Source organism: Zootermopsis nevadensis, unplaced genomic scaffold, assembly GCF_977971745.1.
Source record: "Zootermopsis nevadensis isolate Lab colony 2312 unplaced genomic scaffold, Znev_1.0 Znev_ptg000019l, whole genome shotgun sequence".
NCBI classification, from domain to species: Eukaryota; Metazoa; Arthropoda; class Insecta; order Blattodea; family Termopsidae; genus Zootermopsis; species Zootermopsis nevadensis.
The window spans coordinates 6,042,948-6,065,757 of record NW_028259151.1 but is presented as its reverse complement, the minus strand read 5'-3'; the positions used below and the strand labels follow the sequence as shown (position 1 = coordinate 6,065,757).

Below are 22,810 nucleotides of genomic sequence, written 5' to 3'. Positions count from 1 at the left end.
ATGCGCACTATTTACTTTATGCACACAATGTTTGGTATTTGAGAACTCAAGAAAAAATAGGCAACAGGCATTTTGCACCACATTCTTTGGGTTATAACAGATAAATGTTCCAACAATAAAATCTGAATTTTAAACAAAACATTTTGTGTAGGTACAGAGCTGCTAATTTATTGCAATTATCCGAGACTTTTCACGCATTTTTCCATGTTTCACAAAATTAGATGTTTATATCGTCAGTAAGTTTATACTTTTAAATACCCAAAAATATACTTTATACATACTTTAAAAATACTTTAGAGCCATTTATATTCTCTCGCAATTATATATTCTCGATATTTAGGTACGATAATACATTAATTAATAGTACAGTATTTAATATAACAGCCAAATACAGGCAAACCCAATATAGAAACAATATTATACACAAAGAAAAATAAATGAAGAAATATAAATAAAAGCAAATAATCCACCTAGGGAATACTAATATAAATGTAAAATGTTAAAGAAATACAAGAAACAGATAACCAAGCCACATGATTCAGAACTTTGAAGGGCCATCTTCCAGTGGAACACAGTGCTTGATGCAATTATAAAAATGAACAGTATAACGTTTGAAAGAATTCATTAAAAATAATGAAACAAAATAACACAATACAATTATATGGGTACTGCACCTAAGACGATGCCGTTATGTTTAGTTTGCAAAACTAATTAGTTCTAAGGTAAAATAAGATTTCGATCATAATAAAATTTTAGATTTTTTTCAGTTGATATTCTGAAAGTTCGAAACTGCGAAAACCAAGATTCCTATTCTTACGAAGAGGTAATTACTGTAATTTAAAGTGAAGGTATGCCGTTGAATCAATTTGTACTAAAACCACCAGAAAATACTGCAGAATATAATTAAACATCTGACAATCAAGTGTTTTAAATGTTATAATACAAAAGATGTTTAGAGAGTTTAGGTTATTAAAATCTAGAGATAGTGTAATTGAATTTTGTAACAATTCCTTTAATTTGAAGTACCTTGGAAATTAAGGACTGCTGGGGGTAGTCCATTTTTATTTATTTTTTGTCATATTTTGTTTTTCAGCTATTATTAGGCATTTGATTTACCGTATTATTTGTCGGTAATGGACAATATTTGCTCTTAGACAATAATGATTCCATATATCATTAACATCATCATCATGAATACCCAAGTATCAGACGATATGTTTTTGTACAATAATAAGAATTTGATTTCAGTGGTATAGTAATATCCCACTTCTAAAACAATATAAATTTCCTAGCTTCAATAGAGTGCAATTGGCTAATTGTGACTTTTTGCGTAACAGTTGCTAGGGCCATTGATTCTGGGATGTTAAGTAATGTCGTTCCTGCAGAATATAAAGTGTACTTTAGCAATGATGTGAACAAAGATCCAACAAACTCTGAAACTGCTTTGCGGAGGAGCTGTAATGTTGATGTTCTATTACTAGCATTGCTTATCAGTTGTATGAAGCAAATCAGCATCACTGAAGTTTTTAACGCGCTGTAATATCGGCTCAGGAACGTGCATTATTATGCTTTCTGTTATAATATAATAAAACAAAAGAACTTGTTACAAAACGCCATAATTCCTCCTTATAAGACATGCAAATAATACATGGTAACAATATATAATATTATTTGTGTGTGTATAATACCTTCTTAAACCGTTATTTTTTATTATTTTTTTATTTAGTGTTCTGTCTGACGACAGGTCCATATGAACAGGATCCTTCCATCCTTTTCTCGGACTGGGACCTGTTCATATACGTTCTTGGAAGATGATCCAGAAGTGGTTTGCCATTGCCTTCTTCTGTGTGTGAATGGGATGCCACGGAGAAACCGGGGAAGCCCCCGGAGGAAAACTCCGTGTTGCCTAGACCACTGCCTTGTCTAACACAAGTTGTAATTAGTTTGCTATCAGCAGTGTATACAAGAACATGCGTTATATGTATATAGTCTTTTGTGTTTTTCTCGCATTGGGGGCTGCAGCAGAAGAACTGTTTCTGATCAAAACGTTTCAGTTGCAAACAGGTCCACAAGCAAAGGTACATCAGGTATTGAATTACGCTCATGACGTTCTAAGTGGTCGGCTGGAATTTCTTATTTACGTGAACGAATCAAATCTACTGGAGTTTCCAATCTGATATTTGGGATATTAACATCTGCCCCTCGGGCTATTAAGTAGTCAACAAGACCCGTATACCCTCTCTCAACCGCGGCATGCAGTGCAGTTTGTCCACGGTCATCACGAAGATTAATATCGGCGCCAATTTCCACTAAAACATTAACTATGTTCATCCTTCCCAGTATGATGGCCATTGAAAGCGCGGTCAGTTTTTTGGGCCCTTGGTAATTGACGTTAGCATTAAACTTCACTAAGAGTTTTGCACATTTTACGTTGTCCATAATCACAGAAAGTTGTAAAGGTGATTTTCCGGCAGAATCCGGAATATTTACATCTGCCCCTCGGGCTATTAAGTATTGAACAAGACCGGACTTCCTTCTCCAAACCGCTGCATGCAGTGCAGTTTGTCCGCTGCCATCACGAAGATTAATATCGGCGCCATTTTCCACTAACAATTTAACTATGTTCATCCTTCCCCGTCTGATGGCCATTGAGAGCGCGGTCAATTTTTTGGGCCCTTGGTAATTGACGTCAGCATTAGACTTCAAAAAGAGTTTTGCACATTTTACGTTGTTCTTAATCACAGAAAGTTGTAAAGGTGATCTTCCTTCAGGATTCGGAATATTTACATCTGCCCTTCGGGCTATTAAGTATTGAACAAGACCCGTATCCCCTCTCATAACCGCGGCATGCAGTGCAGTATTTCCATCGTCATCACGAAGATTAATATCAGCGCCATTTTCCACTAAAACATTAACTATGTCCATCCTTCCCAGTCTGATGGCCATTGAGAGCGCGGTCAATTTTGTGGGCCCTTGGTAATTGACGTTAGCATTAAACTTCACAAAGAGTTTTGCACATTTTACGTTGTCCTTAATCACAGAAAGACGTAAAGGTGATCTTCCGCGAGCATCCGGAATATTTACATCTGCACCTTTCTCCACCAAATGCAATGCTAATTCAGTATAGTTGCGCGAAAGTGCGTAATGAAGTGGAGTGAAGCCGTTTGCATCGCGCGGGTTCAGATTAGCACCTGCCTCTATTAAGCAGTTCATGGCATCCAAGTTACCACAATGCACTGCGAGATGTAAAGGTGGCCGTGTTCTGCCATTACGACTACAGAAATTGACATCAGCGCCTCTTTCAATTAAGTACTTCACTGTCTGTAAGTTGTGCTTCCCAACTGCAAGTTGTAACGGGCTTACGCGTGGTTCAACATTGCTGCCATTAATATCAGCACCATGTTCCAGTAAAAAACCCATCACGTCCAAATGTGCCCTTTCAGTTGCCAAGTGCAAAGCAGTTTCATCATTGTTGCAAGCATTTACGTCTGCTCCCTTCATTGTAAGATAACGAACTACTTCCAGAGTGCCACCGGATGCAGCCTCCATCAGCGGAGTCCGGCCATTTGCGTTAGATATCTCTAAATCAGCGCCTCTTTTGACTAAAAACTCCGTTGCTCTCAGATTTTCAAAGAAAGCTGCGACGTGTAGCGGAGTTTCGCCGCCTGTACTCATTTCGTTGACAGACATTCCTGCATCTACTAATAACGTCATAATGTCTACATTATCAGCTTCAGCAGCGAAGTGAAGAGCAGTTTCATTGTCGAAGCTGCGAACATTAAAATCAGCGCCTTTTTCGACTAGAAATACTGTTGCTCTCAGATTACCACAGAAAGCTGCGACGTGTAGCGGAGTTTCGCCGTAAATACTGGTCTCGTTGACAGACATTCCTTTATCTACTAATAACGTCATAATCTCTACATTATCAACTTCAGCAGCGAAGTGAAGGGCAGTTCCATGAGAGGATCTGCGAACATTAATATCAGCGCCCCTTTCAATAAGAAGTCTTACAACTTCCTCTTGGTTGTACAGTGAGGCTATATGAAGAAGAGGTAATTTACGATAATTACTTTCAGGATCCGATACAACGGCATTAACATCAAATCCGGAATTCAATAAGAACTCCAACAAGTTTCTGTGTCCCTTCTGTGCACATTCCCTCTGTGCTGCCCGTCTCCACTCCTGGTCCTTGTAAAAATCAGTAAGCACATTATCGTCAGCGCCACCCTGTAACAAGCTGTCCACAGCCATCCATGATCTCGTTGTGGCAGCGTACCTCAGCGGTGTCCACTTAAGCACTCCATCCGATATGTTGGTATCAACAACTGTGACTGACAACAATGTTTTTATAATTATGCTATTATACGAAGCTGCCAAATGCAACGCAGTTCTACCACCCTTGTCTACACTGTTCACATTTGTATTCTCCCCCAGCAACTTATTCACAGCTTCCGGGTCATTGTTCAAAACAGCATCATGGAGTCTGGATTCTTCTGCAAGCATCCTGTCGAAAGTATTCCGTATTATCTCGTACGTAGGGTTGAAAAGAGTGTCTGAAATGAAACTGCCACACTTAGAAAAATTCTTAGTAAACCATTTGGCAGAAAAATATTCTGCAAAACATCGATGGATAAAACGCGGCCTGCTATCCGTAAACTCAGTTATCATTCCACATTGATCTGCGTCTCCACTTTGAATGAATTCCGTTGCTTTTTGCAAGTAGTTGTGAACTTCTGTATCCAGGAGCCGATTGAGTTCGTCGGGGGAGAACAGCGACATTAACGATGGAATCATGTGTTTTTCTACGTACAACTCTCTCTCCCTTTTTGCCTTAGGTTTTGAGCAATCCATTGCAATCTTCTCTTCGAAGTAAATATCACATTTTTTCTCCGAAAATTTCCTAAACAGATCGAGTAGATTAAAGTTTTCTAGTAAATCAAACTTCCCACCTAAGCAGTAATTTTCAACTTCCTTCACAAAGGCTTCACTTAACATCATTGTTTGTAATGGAATGCCCGTAAATTTTCCATCTTTGTCGCTAAAGTTCTTTGATGTCAAACTGAGCAACTCTTCGGCGAAATTTCGCAGATTTCCTTGGTTCAGTTTTCCAGTTGTTTTATTCCAGTATTGTTCCAAAAATGTAATCTGATTTTGTGTAGTAAATGGTTGTAACGTAAAAGCAAATTTCATCAAGGTCTTCTCTAAGTTCATCTGGTAGGAGGCACGTGACGAAACCCAAATCTTGGAAGCCATTTTATTCCTTATTCCTCTTATTAACATCTCGACCTTATGACAGTAATCTGGACTAATTTCATCGAATCCATCTAGCATTACAACTAAGTTCCCTGTCTGCTCCAACGCATGTCGGAATATTTTTTTTTCTAGTTCTAAAACAAGTTGTCCCTTCGAATGAGCGGCTTCCCACAGGAATTCCTTGCACTTGTTGATGCATTCTCCTTCAAATTTAGTACTTTCCAGTGAACTCGTATGGTCATTTAGATTCAGTCTTAGCACCCACATCGAAGGTTTCCACTTCTTTATTTCATGTTCCATGTGGGAGAGAAACGTAGATTTTCCCATTCCTGGTTCAGCTGCAAGCAACATGGTGGAGTCTTTGTGTTCCATTAAACTCTTGACGTCATACGACTCGCATTTTGTTTTGTCAATATATTTGCGGATGACATCAATGTCACTACTCGAGTCTCTCCATACAAAGAAATCGTTTTCCCTATGAACCCAATGCACATTTTTGCAAAAGAATTTCAGTTTCTTAAATTTCCTTCCTGAATGTTTGTTTCCAAGAATAACGTATCTAACTTCCTCTGGTTTGATTGATTGAAAAACATTATGACCATTTCTCTTACGTCCTATTGGCTTGTTGAAAGTATCTACAATCTTCAAACGGTAGTTTCTTGATATTTTAACAAATTTAAATTCATACATTTTCTCGCCGACAGGTAAGTATTTTTTCAGTTGACTTAGCCCTAACCCAGTAATTGCGAACGTATTAGTGGTGTCTGCTAACTTCAGAATATCATCATTCAGACGCACCTGATGCTCCAATGTGCGTGCGATATAGCAACTAGGAGGACCAGACAACTTTCTACCAATACACAGTTTCCTGCTCAACAATAAGGACAAAGCTTGTGAGTTTATGCTCTTCTTTATATCTTCAAGAGGGTCCTTTCCTATAAGTTTCTCTAACGGAACCTCCGTTCCTTGAAAATCAACAGTTTTTTTCAGTACAATTTCCTGTGATTTGTAATCCAAGTCAAACAATTTGCAGTCATCTACATACTCCGCGTATACATTTTCCAGTTTCTGTTGAAGTTGGGAAGCCAAATGTGGGTGTTTATGTTGTGAAATTACAACACACTTTTTCTGAGGAAGATGCAATATGTCCGTAAGAATATCGGCCAAATTTTTGTCATCATTGACAGAGCCTTCCTCACAGTCAATGACCAAGACAGAACTCCACTTGCAAGGCCAGAATTCACGAATTTCTTCACGTCGATCCAGTAAAGATTTTAAACTAATAAATAATGAATTTTCTTGATCTAAAGAATTGAGAGCCTGATATATTTTCAATTTGGATAAAGTGCCACAATTGTTTTTGGTAATGACGTTTAATAATTTGCTGCGTTGCAAGGCTTCAGACAGCGGTTGCATATGATGTTCAGTGAAACTTATACCATATTCAATGAATTCTTGTACGTCTATTTCCGATAATTCCTTTATCTTCTCAATCCAACGCTGTTTGATATTTTGCCAGAAACACAAACTTTCACTGAGCCAAGGTACATTGCCACTTTTCTTCCACCACTGAGTCACACATTCTTCGAGTTCTATGTAAATGGAATCTGTGCCTGAAGGTGATGTGTGACAAGCTTCCTGAAGATCTTTCTTAATTAATGTCTTGAAGGAACTTTCATGTGACTGGCATTGAAATATTTTCACTTTCTGCAAGAATTCTGAGTATAAAGAAAAATCACATTTCTCCAGTTCCTTGATCAGTTCTCTTAAGTCATCACTGCTCGGCTTAGATTTTAAATTTGATTTTAAATGTTCCAGCCTCTTTGATATGTCGGCGTTTGTGAAGTTGCTATTAATTTTCTCTATTTCTTGCTTAAATTCTTCATCAGTATATGCTCCCATATTCACTAGATCTTCCAATTCCAGAAGAAAATTATAATAATGAGACAGTTCTTTAAAAAAGTCGAAAACTTCTTTATCAGATCCCTCATTGAAAGTTACATATTTCCCTTCATTTTCCCCTGAACTCAATATGCTCACTGGGTCTTTGTCGTCTCCAGCTACACATTTGCTATTCAGCCTGGCATTAGTGTAAATTATAAACTCGAAGTCAACAAACGAACCACACTGTTTCAGATTACTGTCTTCAGAAACACCCTTTTTAATTTGACAGTACGATCCAAAATATTTGAACAAACTGAAATCTCCAGACATTTGTATGATGCTTTGGCGCTGAATTGTATGATTTTTGTCTTCCTTATGTTTAAGTTGTATGAAACACGTCTTACAAATATCTTGTCCTTTCAATCTGTACTTAAACACCACGTCATCAAGGGCCCCAGCGAAGTCGACGTTTGAAGCCAGATGGAATTTGTCCGTCTTGTTGAGGCCCCGCGCGAAGAGGAACGAAGCCACTCTGATGCCGTACAACTCACCTTCCAGTCCAACTGAACCAGGTCTCTTCTTGTATTTGAGAAGAACTACGCCGTTCTGGGTCGTGGCCGAGGTCTCCTGGTTGAAGAAAACGCAATTAAGTGACTTCACTTGGGAACAACATGCACTTTAATACCTGTCTGATTCATGAAACCGACTCGGTATATTAAATATATTCTTGATGTTCTTACACATTTAGTCAAGACATCCTCCGGCTTAATATATGGATCCATTAATCTGTCCACATGAGTCCGTCTTTGAATTGTATATTGTGAATCGTTATGTTCAAGGCCCTTTGTCGAATTTCGTAAAACGTTAATTATCTTTGGAGTAAAATTATTTTCCCCAAGCTTTCAGGCTATCTTATACTGCTTAATTGCTTATACTTACATATTTTTATTCAAATTTATTCTCTTTGTTTTTCATAATACGGATACTAGTACAAGTGAATTAACAAATAGTATAAATTTCTATACTATTACATGCCTATTTGGATTTGAGATACTGTAGGTTTAGTAGCTTTCACACGTCTAAAATTATTAGGCAGTCGCATCAAATGGTAATTGCATATTCTCAGGCATAGGATAGATAAAACAAATATAAAAAGTGTTCTCTATTTAAGAGACAGTTAGCTTTTGAAATAAGCTAGATGTTTGTATAATTTATTTACCTGCATCTGTCTGGCCTGCAGACCAGAATTGATAACGTATCTGAACACAGAGATACCTGAATATTAACTTTGGCCTCAAAACACTAACATTCTTGAATGACGCGTACTTTACTCCGAATGAGGCAGGCACGACGTATAAATTAAAAATTCAGAAATCACTTTCCGGAGTAGTTTCCGACCAGATATAACTTCATAGTTTCGCATCATTAAACCCGTTCAGTCTTCACGAAATAGAACATGGAGACGGACGGACGAACAGGACCATCCTTATATGCGTTCACTTTATGAGCTCTGTGTGAAGAACGCAAAATAGTTTGAAACATTCTTATATTTGTTTTAACAGTTTCAACATAGAGTACTTTCCATTGTCATAGTACGTAGATAGGCCTTACAGGTTCTTACGCACTGGCTCATAATTTAACGTCGCAAACAACAGAACTTCAAATTATCTGATATGAATGATAAGCTGGTGGCGTGACAAGAAATCTACAAGAATTTTTCCTACAGTCGTTGCTGTTCCAATTATTTCAATGTGAGCTCGTCCTGAGAGCTAAAATAGCACCAGCATAACAGCCATGATTCTTCTTAATAATTAATGAAATTAGGATTACTTGTCTCGAAAATGTGTTCGTCGACCTGAACTTATTTATACATTCTATTGGACTACACAGCAATGTTATTGATTGCTTCTTTCTTAAACACCCAGTAATTATGTTTGCATTCATTCTATAACACTACGAGCTCGAGATATTTTTCGTTGGCGACATCTCCGGACGACGTTCATACAGTTTTCCTGGTTAACTCTGATGTTTAGAACATTCACACGTAGGCTAAGATACGATGATAAGTGAGAGGCAAATGTTTTCTTACGAAATAATTAAGCATGGAATCGGAATAGATAATCCGCATATCGATGTTAGTGTTCTCCGTTATGACGTCGTGTGAACTTCTGGTAAGATACCAACGTTAAGGAGGAACATACTGCCTCCATCTCCATGGCTGGTGACGAAGGAAAAAGCTTATTCTACATAAAGTGACCAATGAAATTGCAGTTTTTACGAGTTCTTAACCCTTTGGTGTGATAAAAACAACTTAAGGCCTCGTCCATATTTAATTGTCTGTCTTGCTTCTTTATCATTGTTGAGCCACTGTCATGACAATAACTTAATTTACATTGTTGCAGTTATTTCCTTAGTTTCCTAGCTGATATCATCGTGCTGATGTGGCATAAAGAATGCCTTTGGCATTTCGGTATACTCCAAAAAGCACAACTTCCAATCTTGCGAAAGGAATGAATTATTATGTGCGGTTACCCATTACTTTATGAACTTATAACATAACTGAAGTAGACGGACGTAAAAATATTCTGAATTATTCGATTACTAAAGCTGTATCAAGATATCAGCCAGCCTAGTTTGGATTTATCTCCTATTTGGATACCTGTAATCTCTGAAGAAATCCAAGTTGGGCATCGAGTTTCGAGCTGATATTCATGTGTATTTATTCCCACCTTTTGTGAGTTTTTATTTTTTTGGCTTTATCTTGTTTATGAATTTTGATTTCTACATACTATTCGTTTACGTCCCACGGATGGATGGTGTGGTAATGCCTTTTTATTCCGGGACTTTCACTTTTTACTTTGTCCGGAGATAGGGATTAGCTCTATCTAGTGGGCCCAACTGAGTAGGAACCTGAAGACGGAGATAGAGTCCCATCTCCGAAACGTCGTTTTACGTTTTATATTTACTAGACGATGGATAATATCCAAGAAAATTTTTATTCAATCAGTCCAATTGTTTAACACTTCACATCCTGATAAGTACGCAATAACTTTGTAGGAGAAATTTATGAACTTGTCACAAGATATCCTTCTTTGGATTCGAGTAATTATGACGCAAGAATTCTTTGGGTAAATCATGATCTATGACTGACACAGCCAAAGTGTCTTGTGATCACATTCTGCATGTAAAATAATCTAGAAAGATGTGTATGCAATTCTCACAAATGTAATGAATTAAACGACTTATACTGGTAGGCCTTAATTTTTACGAAAGGTAAGATGATGCCATTATGTTACAAATATACAGATACGTAGATACAGCTGGGTAGTGATTTCCCAATTCGCAATTATTACACATTTGTTATGTACAGGAAGGTAAGCTTAGGAAACAATACGAGTTAACAAAGTATTTCCTTGCTTGGGGGTTATGTATAACAACAAGAGAGACGAGTATTTTTCCACTTAGTTCTTGATTGTTAGTGATAATTTGTAGAACATCTTTACAGCAAATGCTGAGAACGTCCAGAGCATTCTAGAAAATAAAAATCCAAATATGTAATATGTTTTACGCGACTTCTCGAAGTGTTTCCGGGTCAATGTTGGCAAGTCTCTTTCAGTCCCTCCAAGCTTCGCGAGATATTATAACAAATTCTTTGTTTCATAAATTCCATGCATGGAAAGTTAAAGTATGACCACGTCTATTTCCAACAATGTGCTCGCAGAATAATTTTTGCAATAAAACAGTTGTTTTCGCAGTTTGGGCAATGACCCCATTATGTTGAAACCAGCAGCACTTTTCATTTTGTTCCAACAGAGAAATGAAATGAAGAAAATGATTCTGGTACCGTTAATTGTCTCTAAACCCTCGAGAACCTGCCATAGCATTGTTACCAGTCGCTGCATTGTTGTTTTATTTCCTTGTGAGTATAAGCATTGCAAAATGTTTCACGAAGATCGGAAAAAGTGAAATGACACACGTTCTCCTTGTGAATACGCCATGTTTGCATCTGCACAACTTTCGCCCAAATGGCTTGAGCAGCGTCCTAGTAACCAGTAACCACGGGCAAAGTCTGAAAATGTCTGTTATACGGGGTTAGACCACATTCTGATATAATTTTTTGATCTGGAACAAGTGAATGTTGTTGGGTTGCATTTAATGTGGTGCACGTTTTAATTCGCTTTTTCATGCTAATACGAACGGTTTCATTATTATTATAATTTCCGTCTTTTTATTTTCACACAATTTCTCCATTAAATGAAAGTTATAACCTTAACAAGAAACCCCTTACATCCCCACAAGAACCTATAATATCAGCAGCTGAATCTCCTATTAGTCTACTTTGTGTTAATTTTAACGACGTCCAAGTCACTTCCTATGTAAATGGCTTATATTGCTTGAATCCCCATGACATTCAATGTGTAACGTTCCCTATGAAACTTAAACATGGGCATAAATAAGTGTTAAAAGAATTGATGATCTTACCTCTACTCCGTTTGGGCCCGGATTCAGTTCAACACAGCCGATAACAAGGAGCGAAGCCAATAGAAAACAGCTGAACCACCTGAAACTGTCATTGTCGCGTTTTCTACCAGCGAAACTTTCCATAATCACGCACTTCCCTGGTCTTCCGCCACTCCACCGGCCAATTGCGGCCCTCCATTGGTCGGTAGTTTCCCCCATGGCGCAAGCGGTTACTTAGTTTTACTCAGACACCAACTTTGATGTTCAACACAAATTTCGTTCACTACAATCGAGTGCCTCGTAGTGTTTTATTTTATTTTGATGGAAACAACAGTTAACTCACAAAAATATAATTCAATTATGCAAATGAATTGTAATTAAACAAATAATTGCCACGTCTTTTAGAAATATGTACAATTTAGAAGTTTATCTAAGTAACATTGAAATATTTATGAGGGTGTAAATTATACTTAAGTGCATGGAGTTTCAGTTGATGTCTGCCAAAGACGTATTTGATTTTAAAATAATTTCAGACATGTAATAAACGCTGTAAGGAATTTGTGTTCAGTAACGGTAAACGCCATTTTAATAAAAAAAAACTATCGATTTTCAAGTCTTGGCTATGTAACTTCCAGAACGCGTACATTTTCCCTTCTAGCGCAGTAATAAGGGCACGAACAGCAACCATATGGAATGATAATAATGAAAGTGTTAATATTCCCAAACACAATTATCTTCTTATCTGTAGCTATAGGCTAATTTCATTCCCTTTTTTCTAAAGAGCTGTTATATGTTCACACCACAACAAGACCAGTCGTCCAGCTCAGTATTTTAAATAACGACTTTAATAAAAATCGACAAGAGGAAATGTCTCTTTAAGTAAAACAAACGCAGTCCCTTCACCTAAATCTTCTGGAGTGATCGGTTCTGGTATTTGCGACTGGGGCGCAGTTACAAATAGGCTTATCCTTATCTTAATAGAGATATGATAAAGCTGTCATCTTATATTGAGCGTTTTGCGATATGCAGTTGTTTGTTACAGATAACTTCTGTATCTCTTACCACTTATCTAGTCGAGTGGGATACACAGGTATAAATAAACTTACGATTTGGTATTCCACATTGAATGTGAAATAGACGTTAAAATTCCCATAATGATCTTGTAGAAGTGGTTCATATTCTTTGTAACGTTTGTTCCTAATGAAAATGGACACCACTTATCGACATTCTGTGTTCACATGGGCACATTTCGAAGCTGATAAAAAGATATAAAGTTTGGCCACGTATGATGCTCATCATGATACTGAAATAAACCCGCGGATATACGATAAAGCGGATAGCGAAAGCGCGTATAATGAGAGTCTTCCGTACTCGTAGTCTCATTCACCTACTTACTTAGAATAACGTTTCACACCATAATCATAGGCAGAGACAAAACAGCTGGGTGATATAGGAATATTTGCCTTTTTTAGAAATATAAATAAGAAATAACTTTCCTGTTTGCATCATCCGTGCGTTTCCTTAGACTCTCCACAAGTACTAAATAAAACAACAAATTCTTCCCAGTTCCTTTCGATTCACCATAGAACTTACAAACCTCGAAATTGAAAGAATCTATGAAACAAATAAAAGACTTGCGAAATGCGATATTAATTCTTATAAATGAAAAACACAATCGATGGAAATGAAAGCAAAATTTCATTTAAATTCGTGCATTAGATTCCTTGGAAAATTAATTTTCAGACTTCTTTGCTGGTAATGAAATTCCGCGTCATTTGTGGAACCTGATAATTTAGTGCCACGTTAGGAAAAGCTACGTGAAACTTTCCATCAAATCTTCCTCGTTTTGACCGCCCTAACAGCAAACGTTTTGGGTCCGGGCCCGGCGTTTTCAGGTGTCATTCTTTTTGGAATTTTGTGCTCTACGCATTCGTGCCCGAGTTTTGTAATTCTGGTTGTACTTTGCCCTCATATATCGCGAACATTTTAAGAAAATCGGGAAATTTTCAAACTTTTTCAAATTCACAGCCTCGTATCTTTTTGAGTTTTTGAGATATACACTTGGAGGCCAGAATGAGTTGTAACGTATACACTCCTCTTCAAAACAACACTTGGTTCACTCGGATCGGATAATTAATCTCTGAGATATGATCCCGTTTATGGACACGTGTCGAATCCGGAAAGTCGAAAATCGTGGGTTCAATTTGCTCGTGCGCAGCTCGCGATGTCCGGCCGCCACGAATGTCGGAGCGGTACTGTCACAAACGTTCATCCTTCCTCTTTAAAACGAGACTAAGATGGCGGCACTATGTCTATGTTTAGCCGAGTTATTGAAGTTTGAAATTAATTCGTCAGAAACTGTCGCTCATTTGGGCGCGATGGCCTCCCCACACCCGACATCGATTTTAAAGACGTTTTCACGTCAAAAAGTGTTGCTTCTGAGGACTGAAAGATCTCCACACTATAACGCGGGCCACTGAAGGCAAATGCATTTACAGGAATCACAGATGACGACAAAGTTTTTCAACCAGAAATAAATATCCGAAACATCAAGCAAAAGAATCAATTTACTTATAGTAAGAAGAAAAAGAAAGATTTTATTTCACGGCTGACTGTATCCTACAGAGATTCAGAAACACGGAATATTACTCTCTTCTATCCCCACAACAGTAAATGTGCTCATTCTGTCTAGAATTTGTCCTTCACTGCGTAAAAAGATAAACTTATTTTTTCCAGCAATAATTATGATGGCGGTCGTTTATAAACACTCTGAATACGTGGTACAGGTTTTAAAACTAGTCTTTTGATGCGCACAATATTTGGTATTTGAGAATTCGAAAAGAATGGGTAACAGGCATTTTGCACCACATTCTTTGGGTTATAACAGATAAATGTTCCAACAATAAACTCTGACTTTTAAACAAAACGTTCAGGCTACTAATCAAATCATTAACATATACGTTGAAAAAGTTACAACTCAGTACATCTCCTTGAGGAAGGCCAGTTTGGAGAATTTTGTAATGTGGAAAGGAATTTCCATATCGGACTTTGCAGAATCGTGGATTAATAAATGACTATATCCATTTAAATAGTTTGGATTTAGTACCAAGTTTTGCTAGTTTTAGCAACAAATTTTCCTTCCACAAGGAGTCATATGAAGATTTAAAATCTATAAACACGGCTGTCAGAACGTGTTTGTTGTCCAAGGCGTCTTTGAAAGCTTGACTATGATTGGCAACCTGTTCAGTTGTAGACCTGTTCAGTAATCTGAAACCTGCTAGTTCTTTCGCAATAACATCGTTAGTTTCAAGAAACCAATTTAATCTATTATTTATAATTCTTTCCATTGTCTTTGACATTGTACTAGTCAAAGAGATGGGCCTATAAATGTGTAAAACCTTGGATTTGAATTCTTTTTGAGTATAGATATTATTGTAGCTTTTTTCCAGTTTCCCAAATCTTCTGGAACCACTTTAGGATTGTTTTCCTAGCCTTTTTGCCCATATTTTTAAGAAATTCTGATCTTGTTCAAGCGACCTTCTATTTTAAGTTGATTTATTGCTAAGTGGAGTTCGTTATCTTGAATTTGACTTTCAAAAATATTTGCAGATGTAGTGAATATTTTGATACTAAGATAATTTCTTTCAGCAGTTGTCTTTCTCTTCAATAATTTAGAATTTTCCCTGGCATATTTACGCTTTTTTGTGCTCGAGAATAGAAGATTCCTCTATCAGAACTCATTTCCGTATTATCGATGCATAAAGGTTCTTTCTTGGTATTGATCTTTTTATTTTGTATGTTGGCTAAATATTTATAAGTTTTAAGACCATCTTTCTGATAGTTAATGTTTGAAATAAATTTTCCAGTAGTCTTCCTCTTCGATTCCAGAATGGCTCCCTTCAAGATGGCCGACTCTTTTCTCCAGGTTTCTACATCTTCGACTTTTCCAGAAAGATTAGCCACATTTCTTAAATCATCTCGCTGTTTTTTTTTAAATGTCTAGATCTTTAGTCCAGAAAAACTTGTAAATTTTTACTCGTCCTCTATTTATGGAAATTTTACACATGATTTTATTAATATTATTGCTATATCTATCTGGGTGCTGTGAGAAATCTATATTTGCTTCACCTAGTTCTCGTTCTAGGGAATCTCTATATTTTGTCCAGTTAGCTTTCTGAATTTCTAAGGTCTCGCACTGCATGTAGAAGTTTTGTTGCGGAAGGCAGGATAATTGACGTGATGACAGGTCTATGACCAGTTTCTGGGTCCTCCAGTACCTTGCGTTCGGTCTCTCGGCTAATGTCAGCAGAAACAAGCTGCAAATCAGGCGTAATTGTAGATCCAGAATAATGTAACAAATTGTTAGGGTCTGTAGGATTGTATACTAATTCCAGAACACTAGTATTAAATATGTCTTCCATTCTTTTCCTGCTGTATTCAAATCATTATAGTTCACCTATTAGAGTGTGCATTAAAATCTCTCGTATCTGCAACACACCGGTTGCAGTGGCTGACACTTCATTGTCAGATGAATTTTCACAGCCTTGCATTGAATTCCGAGGTGTGAAGGAAGTATTTTTTAAACGAGGGGGATGATGTAGGCCAGTCAACACTGAAAAGTTTGATAATGTTGTTGTACTGAGTAACCTCGCCACTGAAACTAGTATAACTCGATATTAAACTGGGGTAAATTCCTATTAACAAAGTTATGCCACTGTACCCGTATTCCATATTATTTAGGCAAGTTAATTAATCATTAGGCCTAGTTAAAACGTTGTGCATAATAGAGTTAGGTGAATAAAGGCGGCAACCTTCCTTTAATCAGTTAAATTTTAAAAGCAACGCTTCTTGGCCGCTGATTTTTCTTAAAATAAATATATACAAAAATAATTAAAATGCGTTATGTTTGTTATGACAATCCTTTAAATAGGCCTATATATTCATTTCGACCAATGTGCTGTCTTTTTGTCGCAGAGTAAATTTTCACTTTTATTAGTGGTATTATTGCAATTATTATAGTTATTATTTTTACTATTAAGGTTGCCGGCAACAAATATAAGATACATCTCTTATTAATGGGCCTACTATTGATATTTTAGACAAATAACTTATTTAACCTCTGAGAACAGGACACATTAGGCCTAAAAATGACAACGGACGAACTACAAGCGGGTCTGAGTCATTGAGGATCCAGCAGTCGCTTGAAACTCGCTTTACGTGAAACTCGAAGGTTCATTACCGTGTTCAAAAAACTGGACCATGTCCTGAGCCAGCCGAAATTCAGTCCATGTACTCATATCGTATTTTTATGGCCCATTTTAATATTTTCCTCCCCTATACGCATAGGAAACTCAAGTGGTCTCTTACCCACAAGATTTACGACTAATATTTAATTTCTCGTCTCTCCCGTATATCAAGCCCGCTACATCAAAATGAGCATAAATTTGACTCTGTTCCGGGTGAAGAAAGGAACAGAGAAGTGGAGAAAATGGTGTGGGATTCGTCTGGTCTCAAAGCCGAGACCAACTGCGGCTCGAACGAAATGACTTCTTGATGGCGTCTGCATCTGAAGAAAATTCAGGATCCATATTGATCTCGGATTAGATTCTACACTCATCGTTAATATGTCCTGGGTGCGATCCCGAGACCGCCAGTTAAAACCCCATAGTGCAGCAGCATGATGATTCTGACAGGCCTGTAAACTGACACGAATTACCAGTTAAGGATTAATTACTGTGTTATATGACTATGGGCGTACATTGACGTACAAACTGTCCCACAACTAATAGCCTTTGTAATTATGTCCACTTAGTCCAATCTGTAGACCTCCCAGAGTCAACTTACTATGTTAGTCGAGCGCTGTAACTTATATTTAAATAATTACTGCGTTGTCTCTACTTACTATTAAGGAGAAAGTTTACTTTGCGTTAATGAGAGATTTGTATTATCATTTAATTTAAATTAACAAACTTTATGTTTTTAGTAAATAGTTAAAAACCAAACTAGAAATTTCATTTTAAATTGTGACAGCTGCGAATATGTTGAACAAGTAATTGCTGACATACGACAAGTCGTGATCCTTCGAATTGGGGACTTTGCTGCGAGATTGCTGTACAACCTCTTACATAACTCAGTAAATTTCCACATGGAATTTTGATTTGGAAATATGAAGAGAGAATGTGTGGACATAGGATATTTATTTTAATAAATACTGTCCTTTAAATAGATGGAGAGGTTCGTCATATATTATCAACGTCACCAAATAAAGGAGGGTAAGTTGGATGGGGTAGATGAGAAATTCACAGAAAATTATATTTGAATAATCTATAGTTAAGACAGCACTTGAATGACCGAAGTAACTCAGACACAATATTAAAATAATAATTAAAGTTATAAGGTGCGACGATGTGAAGTGGTTAGGTGTCAGTATTGGGCTGTGTCGAACGTAACAGCGAACCTCTGAATTAAATAAAAGTCAGATAATTTACCTGAGCAAATTCCAGTACTCAAGATCCTGTTTTATAGAATTTTGTCACATATTTAAGGTTTGAGGGAGACGGTGAAGATGCCAGTGGTGTTCTTATGGGTTGTGAACGCTGTATGGACTTTCGTCACAAGTTCATACTTCGTTCTAAGGAACATACTTTCTGCATCTTCAAAGATGAAGAGAAGATTATTATCTAGAAAATGGATGTTTTATATAGGGTTAGGAAAAGTGTATACAGAGGGGTTTAGCCAATCAGAGCGGAGGATGAAGAAATTATGGAGGCACGATGTGTCCTTCGAAATATTGGCGTCACAACTAACAGTTCAACCCTCGATTATAACCTACATATGTATCGATTTGACTCATGTATTAAATTATTTAATTTTGAAATGGAAAAGTTTAGTTACCTTTGGTACGTACAATACAAACATGTCACTCCCGTATTTGATCTAGTTCTTCGGAAACTATTGTAATCAACAAACTGATCAAACAATCAGTTAGGACAAAAACATTTAAACACTAAAGACTCTAATCGATACTGTAGACTTAAAGCTCTCGGTTACTGTATATAAATATTCTTGTACGAGCTGCTGCCTCGTCCCGTTAATCATGTCCGTAGCACAAAGTGATTGCATTTTCTGTGCTGTGTCCAACACGCGACAGCAGACACGCAGACTTCGGAAATGCATTCTTCTCGATTACCTTTCGTTTCGACCAGAATCGTTCAATGGATCGGCGCAGTACTCTTGAAGTTTATATACCGGGGTTTTAGATTGTTCTCGTAATTTACTGATTTTATTCATCCACACAGGCAGGTATTTCAAGACTGGCAAAAATACGGACAAACCGGTGATAAGGACAAATTAAAAACAAATTATTGATTCAATTAGTGAAATTCCTCAAACTTCAGAAAACTTAATAACGTGTACCTTACCAATCATAAGTTACATTATGAGACCACTTTACATTTACATTTACGAGAAGATGATTTTAAATATATAACATGATGTGTATTTGAGGATTGGATTAATCTGGCTCAGAAGAGGGAGTACTCTTACATGGGCGGCCTTTTGGAAGCCCGGCAAAGAACCTCCAGAATCTACGAAAGACGGGTAATTTCTTGACTGGCTGAGAGACTATTAGTTTTTCAAAAAGGACTGTGTTCTACGGAGTGGGTTAGTTACTTTAATAAATCATCACAACATAAGGACAGAGGATAGAGTACCTACTAGTAATATGTGTAGTAGACTAATGAACGTGTATGGTTCAGTCTTAATATTAAGATATTCATTAGACCTAATCAAGGAATCGAAAGGACGCAGGACCTCTACAATGACCCTGTGATGTAAAATACGTAATTTACACTAGACAAAACAATTTTCAGACTGTTTAAGACTCGTCTTGAAAACTGGAAGAAGAAATAATTACGCTTGAATTTAATATTCTGTTTTGAACCCAGGTCTATATAAGATTGATGGAGACTTCTCTTCTATATCCTACTCCTTCGCGAATTGTTAAGACAATTATCCATGTTTCGTTTTGATAAATATTTATGAATCACATACAAAACGCAAAAGAACATCCGAAATACTTTGCTTCTTCGTACATTTGATTTTAAGTTCGTAAATATGAAGGCGAGTTTGAAGCAGGCCTACAAAGCGACGTTCTGAAACATTTAGAGCCGAGATGGAGAAAATATAGCCTACCGGCCGTACCCATATCGCTTGGGGTCAAATGGTTAATGGGTGGTTAGGGCATGAATGTGAAGTCGGCTTGCGCGGCTCCGAACACAGAGAGAACACAGAGAAATCCAGAGCGAGTGGGCGTGCGTATAACAACCAGTACAGCTCTAAACCTAAAACAAAAATATACTTTTCTGTCAGAACAGAAGAGATGAATTGGCATGCTGTTGGTAATTAATAGACGGCCGAGTGAAATTATAACTGTTTTCGAGTCTAATTTCGTCGTTAAGGAATACCGTATGAGATGTGGAGGCTACTCTGCCCTTCGTAGAGAAGTCGTTTAAAAATACTTTATGAATACATTATAAGAGTGGAACGAAGTCATATTTGCATGGACAAAAGAACATCATTAAAATAGCATCAAACGTGGAAAATACCACAGCTGTAAAATGTATATTCATTACAAGTTTTAAACTAGCTTTTGTATTGCTTAACATTTTTCATCACATGCATTTACCTTGATTAATCTTCAGTTATGAATTAAAGGACTTAAAATTTGAGCACGACTGGTTTCAAATTTAGTAAGTGTTAAAGTTCAGTGCTAAAAAGAGGTGTGTTTTATTAAAATTGTAAATGTAAATACGGGTAATTAAAGACTGTAGAGTAGGGTTTTATGAGTTGTGGACCTAATTTGAGATACGCAAAGGAGAATAATTATCAGAACTTAAATTAAATCCACCGCACAATAATTAAATCCGTAATTACTGTTAAATTAGTACCGAAAATTACTCAGTTGTAACTGCATTAATTTTGAATAAAGTCTGAAGTTTTCTAAAAATGGTGTCCCCTGTGGGCCAAACAGCTGGGGTTTCTGTCCTCTTCTTTTATCTGAAGACGAAACAAAATTCAGCTTCCTAAACGTTACAACTTTATTGAAATGTAGACGGTGGACAAAGTACAAATAATATTAATTTTGTATAAGTATTTAAGTTTCGCATAAATATCACTGTTACAGAAATCTAAAAGTCCCCATACCTCGAAATAATGCCATTGAATTTAAAGTACTACTGAAAAGAAGTTGATATGACATGTTTCATACGAATACTTTAGTGATTCTTAATTCACTGCGTAACGCAGTTTCTGCTTCAAGCAGATGAGGAGACGTCCTTTAGGCTTATCAGTAAGACAGGGTGTTGGGTTCGACTGGCTATTATGGACCTAGATTTTCGTGATATTTCTCAGTCCCTCAATTTCAATAACTAGCACAAGGCGGTTTCCTTCATATTCCTTCCAATTAATAAATCATTAATCACGCATCATTGTCTGAGTCACTGTCAAATAAACTACTATGATAAGATTTGAACTCTCTTATGTCCTGAATTCGAAGCGGTCCCAAGTGATTCATTTCGCAATAAATTAATAACAGAATCAATAGAACGCTCTTTGAAGCCACTCTGAAGTCTTCACTAGTCCAACCAGAAGGGCAAACGAGTGAAGACTGGGAACCTGATTTATAAGTAAGACGTTTCTCCTTCAGAAATAGAGTGTGTCCCTTGAATTTCTATTGGCACACCTGCTTTTCTGTTCTTCTGCGCTTAAAGATTTAAGTCTTCTACATAAATCCGGTGTAAAGGCAGAAGCCGGGTTCATGTGGTGGGTTCTTGTAAGTCTCCCTGTTTCATAGAAGGCGGGTATTTCCTTGACCAGGTAAGCGACTGTTAACATGAGCCCGTTCTGTCGAAAACGCACATGAACGCAGAAATTGAAATTCTGCGTGTTTTGTTTCAGGGAATATCTGTGTGCTAGAACGCGGCCTAACGTTCGCTGCCTATTATGTTCATTGGTCTAGCGGTTAGATCGCTGGCCTTGTAATACTGGGGTCTCGGGTTCGATTCCCGGCCGTGCCCGAATTTATAACTTGTGTTGGGCAAGGCCGTGGCCTAGGCAATACGGAGTTTCCCCGGTTTCTCCGTGGCATCCCAACAATTACACCATTCACACACAGAAGAAGGCAATGGCAAACCACTTCTGGATCATCTGCCAAGAACGTATATGAACAGGTCCCAGTCCGAGAAAAGGATGGAAGGATCCTGTTCATATGGACCTGTCGTCAGACAAAACACTAAATAAAATAAATAAAATTACTTTTGTGTTTTGCTTCCAATTTCGCACATTTTAAACAGAATTAAGATGACTAACAACGAAAGACTTCCAATAAATTTATTCTGTTAAAGAAAATGGGACTACAAATGTAAACAAAAATATACATCAGAGCTCTCCCCAGAAGTTTTTATAACAGAATTGATCAGGTAATTGAAAGCAAATAACAGTTAGTAATATTGTCTTTTAGATCGAAGGATTGCCGAATTAACATTCTGTTGTATTGCTAGGGATTTATTTCGTTGAAACCATTAAGATGACATGATCTGTTAACTCAGAAATGAAAGTCATTTCAGGAACGTGACAGACGTTTTATTTTCTATGCACCTGTTTTAACATTAAAACGTTACGAAACGTTCAACATTATTAAAGAGTTTGTAACTCAAAAGAAACAATGTCGAGGTCCCCCACTTCAAAATGTTGTTATTTAAAAAAAATAGTTACCTGGAAACAAATGAATCAGCATACAAGAAAGGAAACATTTTAAACCACATGTTCGTGTACTTTTAATGACAGTTGTAGTGGAAAGTTCGTAAATTGTATTGCAATTCTCTCCAGTGTCCTTTGAAAATAATTGGTTTTGCGAAAATTTATGAGTAAATCTTATCTTACGTAGGAAACACACCCTGCAGTCTAATGGCACGTTTATGTGACACTGCACATGGCAAGGTGCAGTTTTGTATCCCAGCATTTAGATTGAAAAGGTGAAAAGAATACGTGTGAAAACTCTGTATATTTCGGTAGTGAATAAACGTTTCCAATTCTGTTTATTCTGTAAATCTTATGGAACCCATAACTTAAAGCTAAAGTGGGCAGTTCATGTAGTTACCACTGTGCTTTAAACGGTTAAGACACTTTCAGAAAATACTATAATTATGTAAGA

At 37.1% G+C, this 22,810-nt stretch overlaps 2 protein-coding genes across 3 annotated transcripts in view; one reads left to right on the top strand and one right to left on the bottom strand.

Annotated features, from left to right (window-relative positions):
• LOC110835650 (segmentation polarity homeobox protein engrailed) overlaps positions 1-22,810 on the top strand; it is a 111,141-nt gene that overhangs the window by 61,368 nt on the left and 26,963 nt on the right. The gene's annotated exons all lie outside the window — the stretch shown is intronic.
• LOC147873377 (uncharacterized) lies at positions 625-12,581 on the bottom strand. The gene is made up of 2 exons (XM_087351537.1): positions 11,620-12,581; positions 625-7,764 (listed from the first exon to the last, which is right to left on the bottom strand). The coding sequence occupies exons 1-2, from the start codon at positions 11,815-11,817 to the stop codon at positions 2,134-2,136; spliced, it is 5,829 nt and encodes a 1,942-aa protein (XP_087207663.1). The 5' UTR covers positions 11,818-12,581; the 3' UTR covers positions 625-2,133.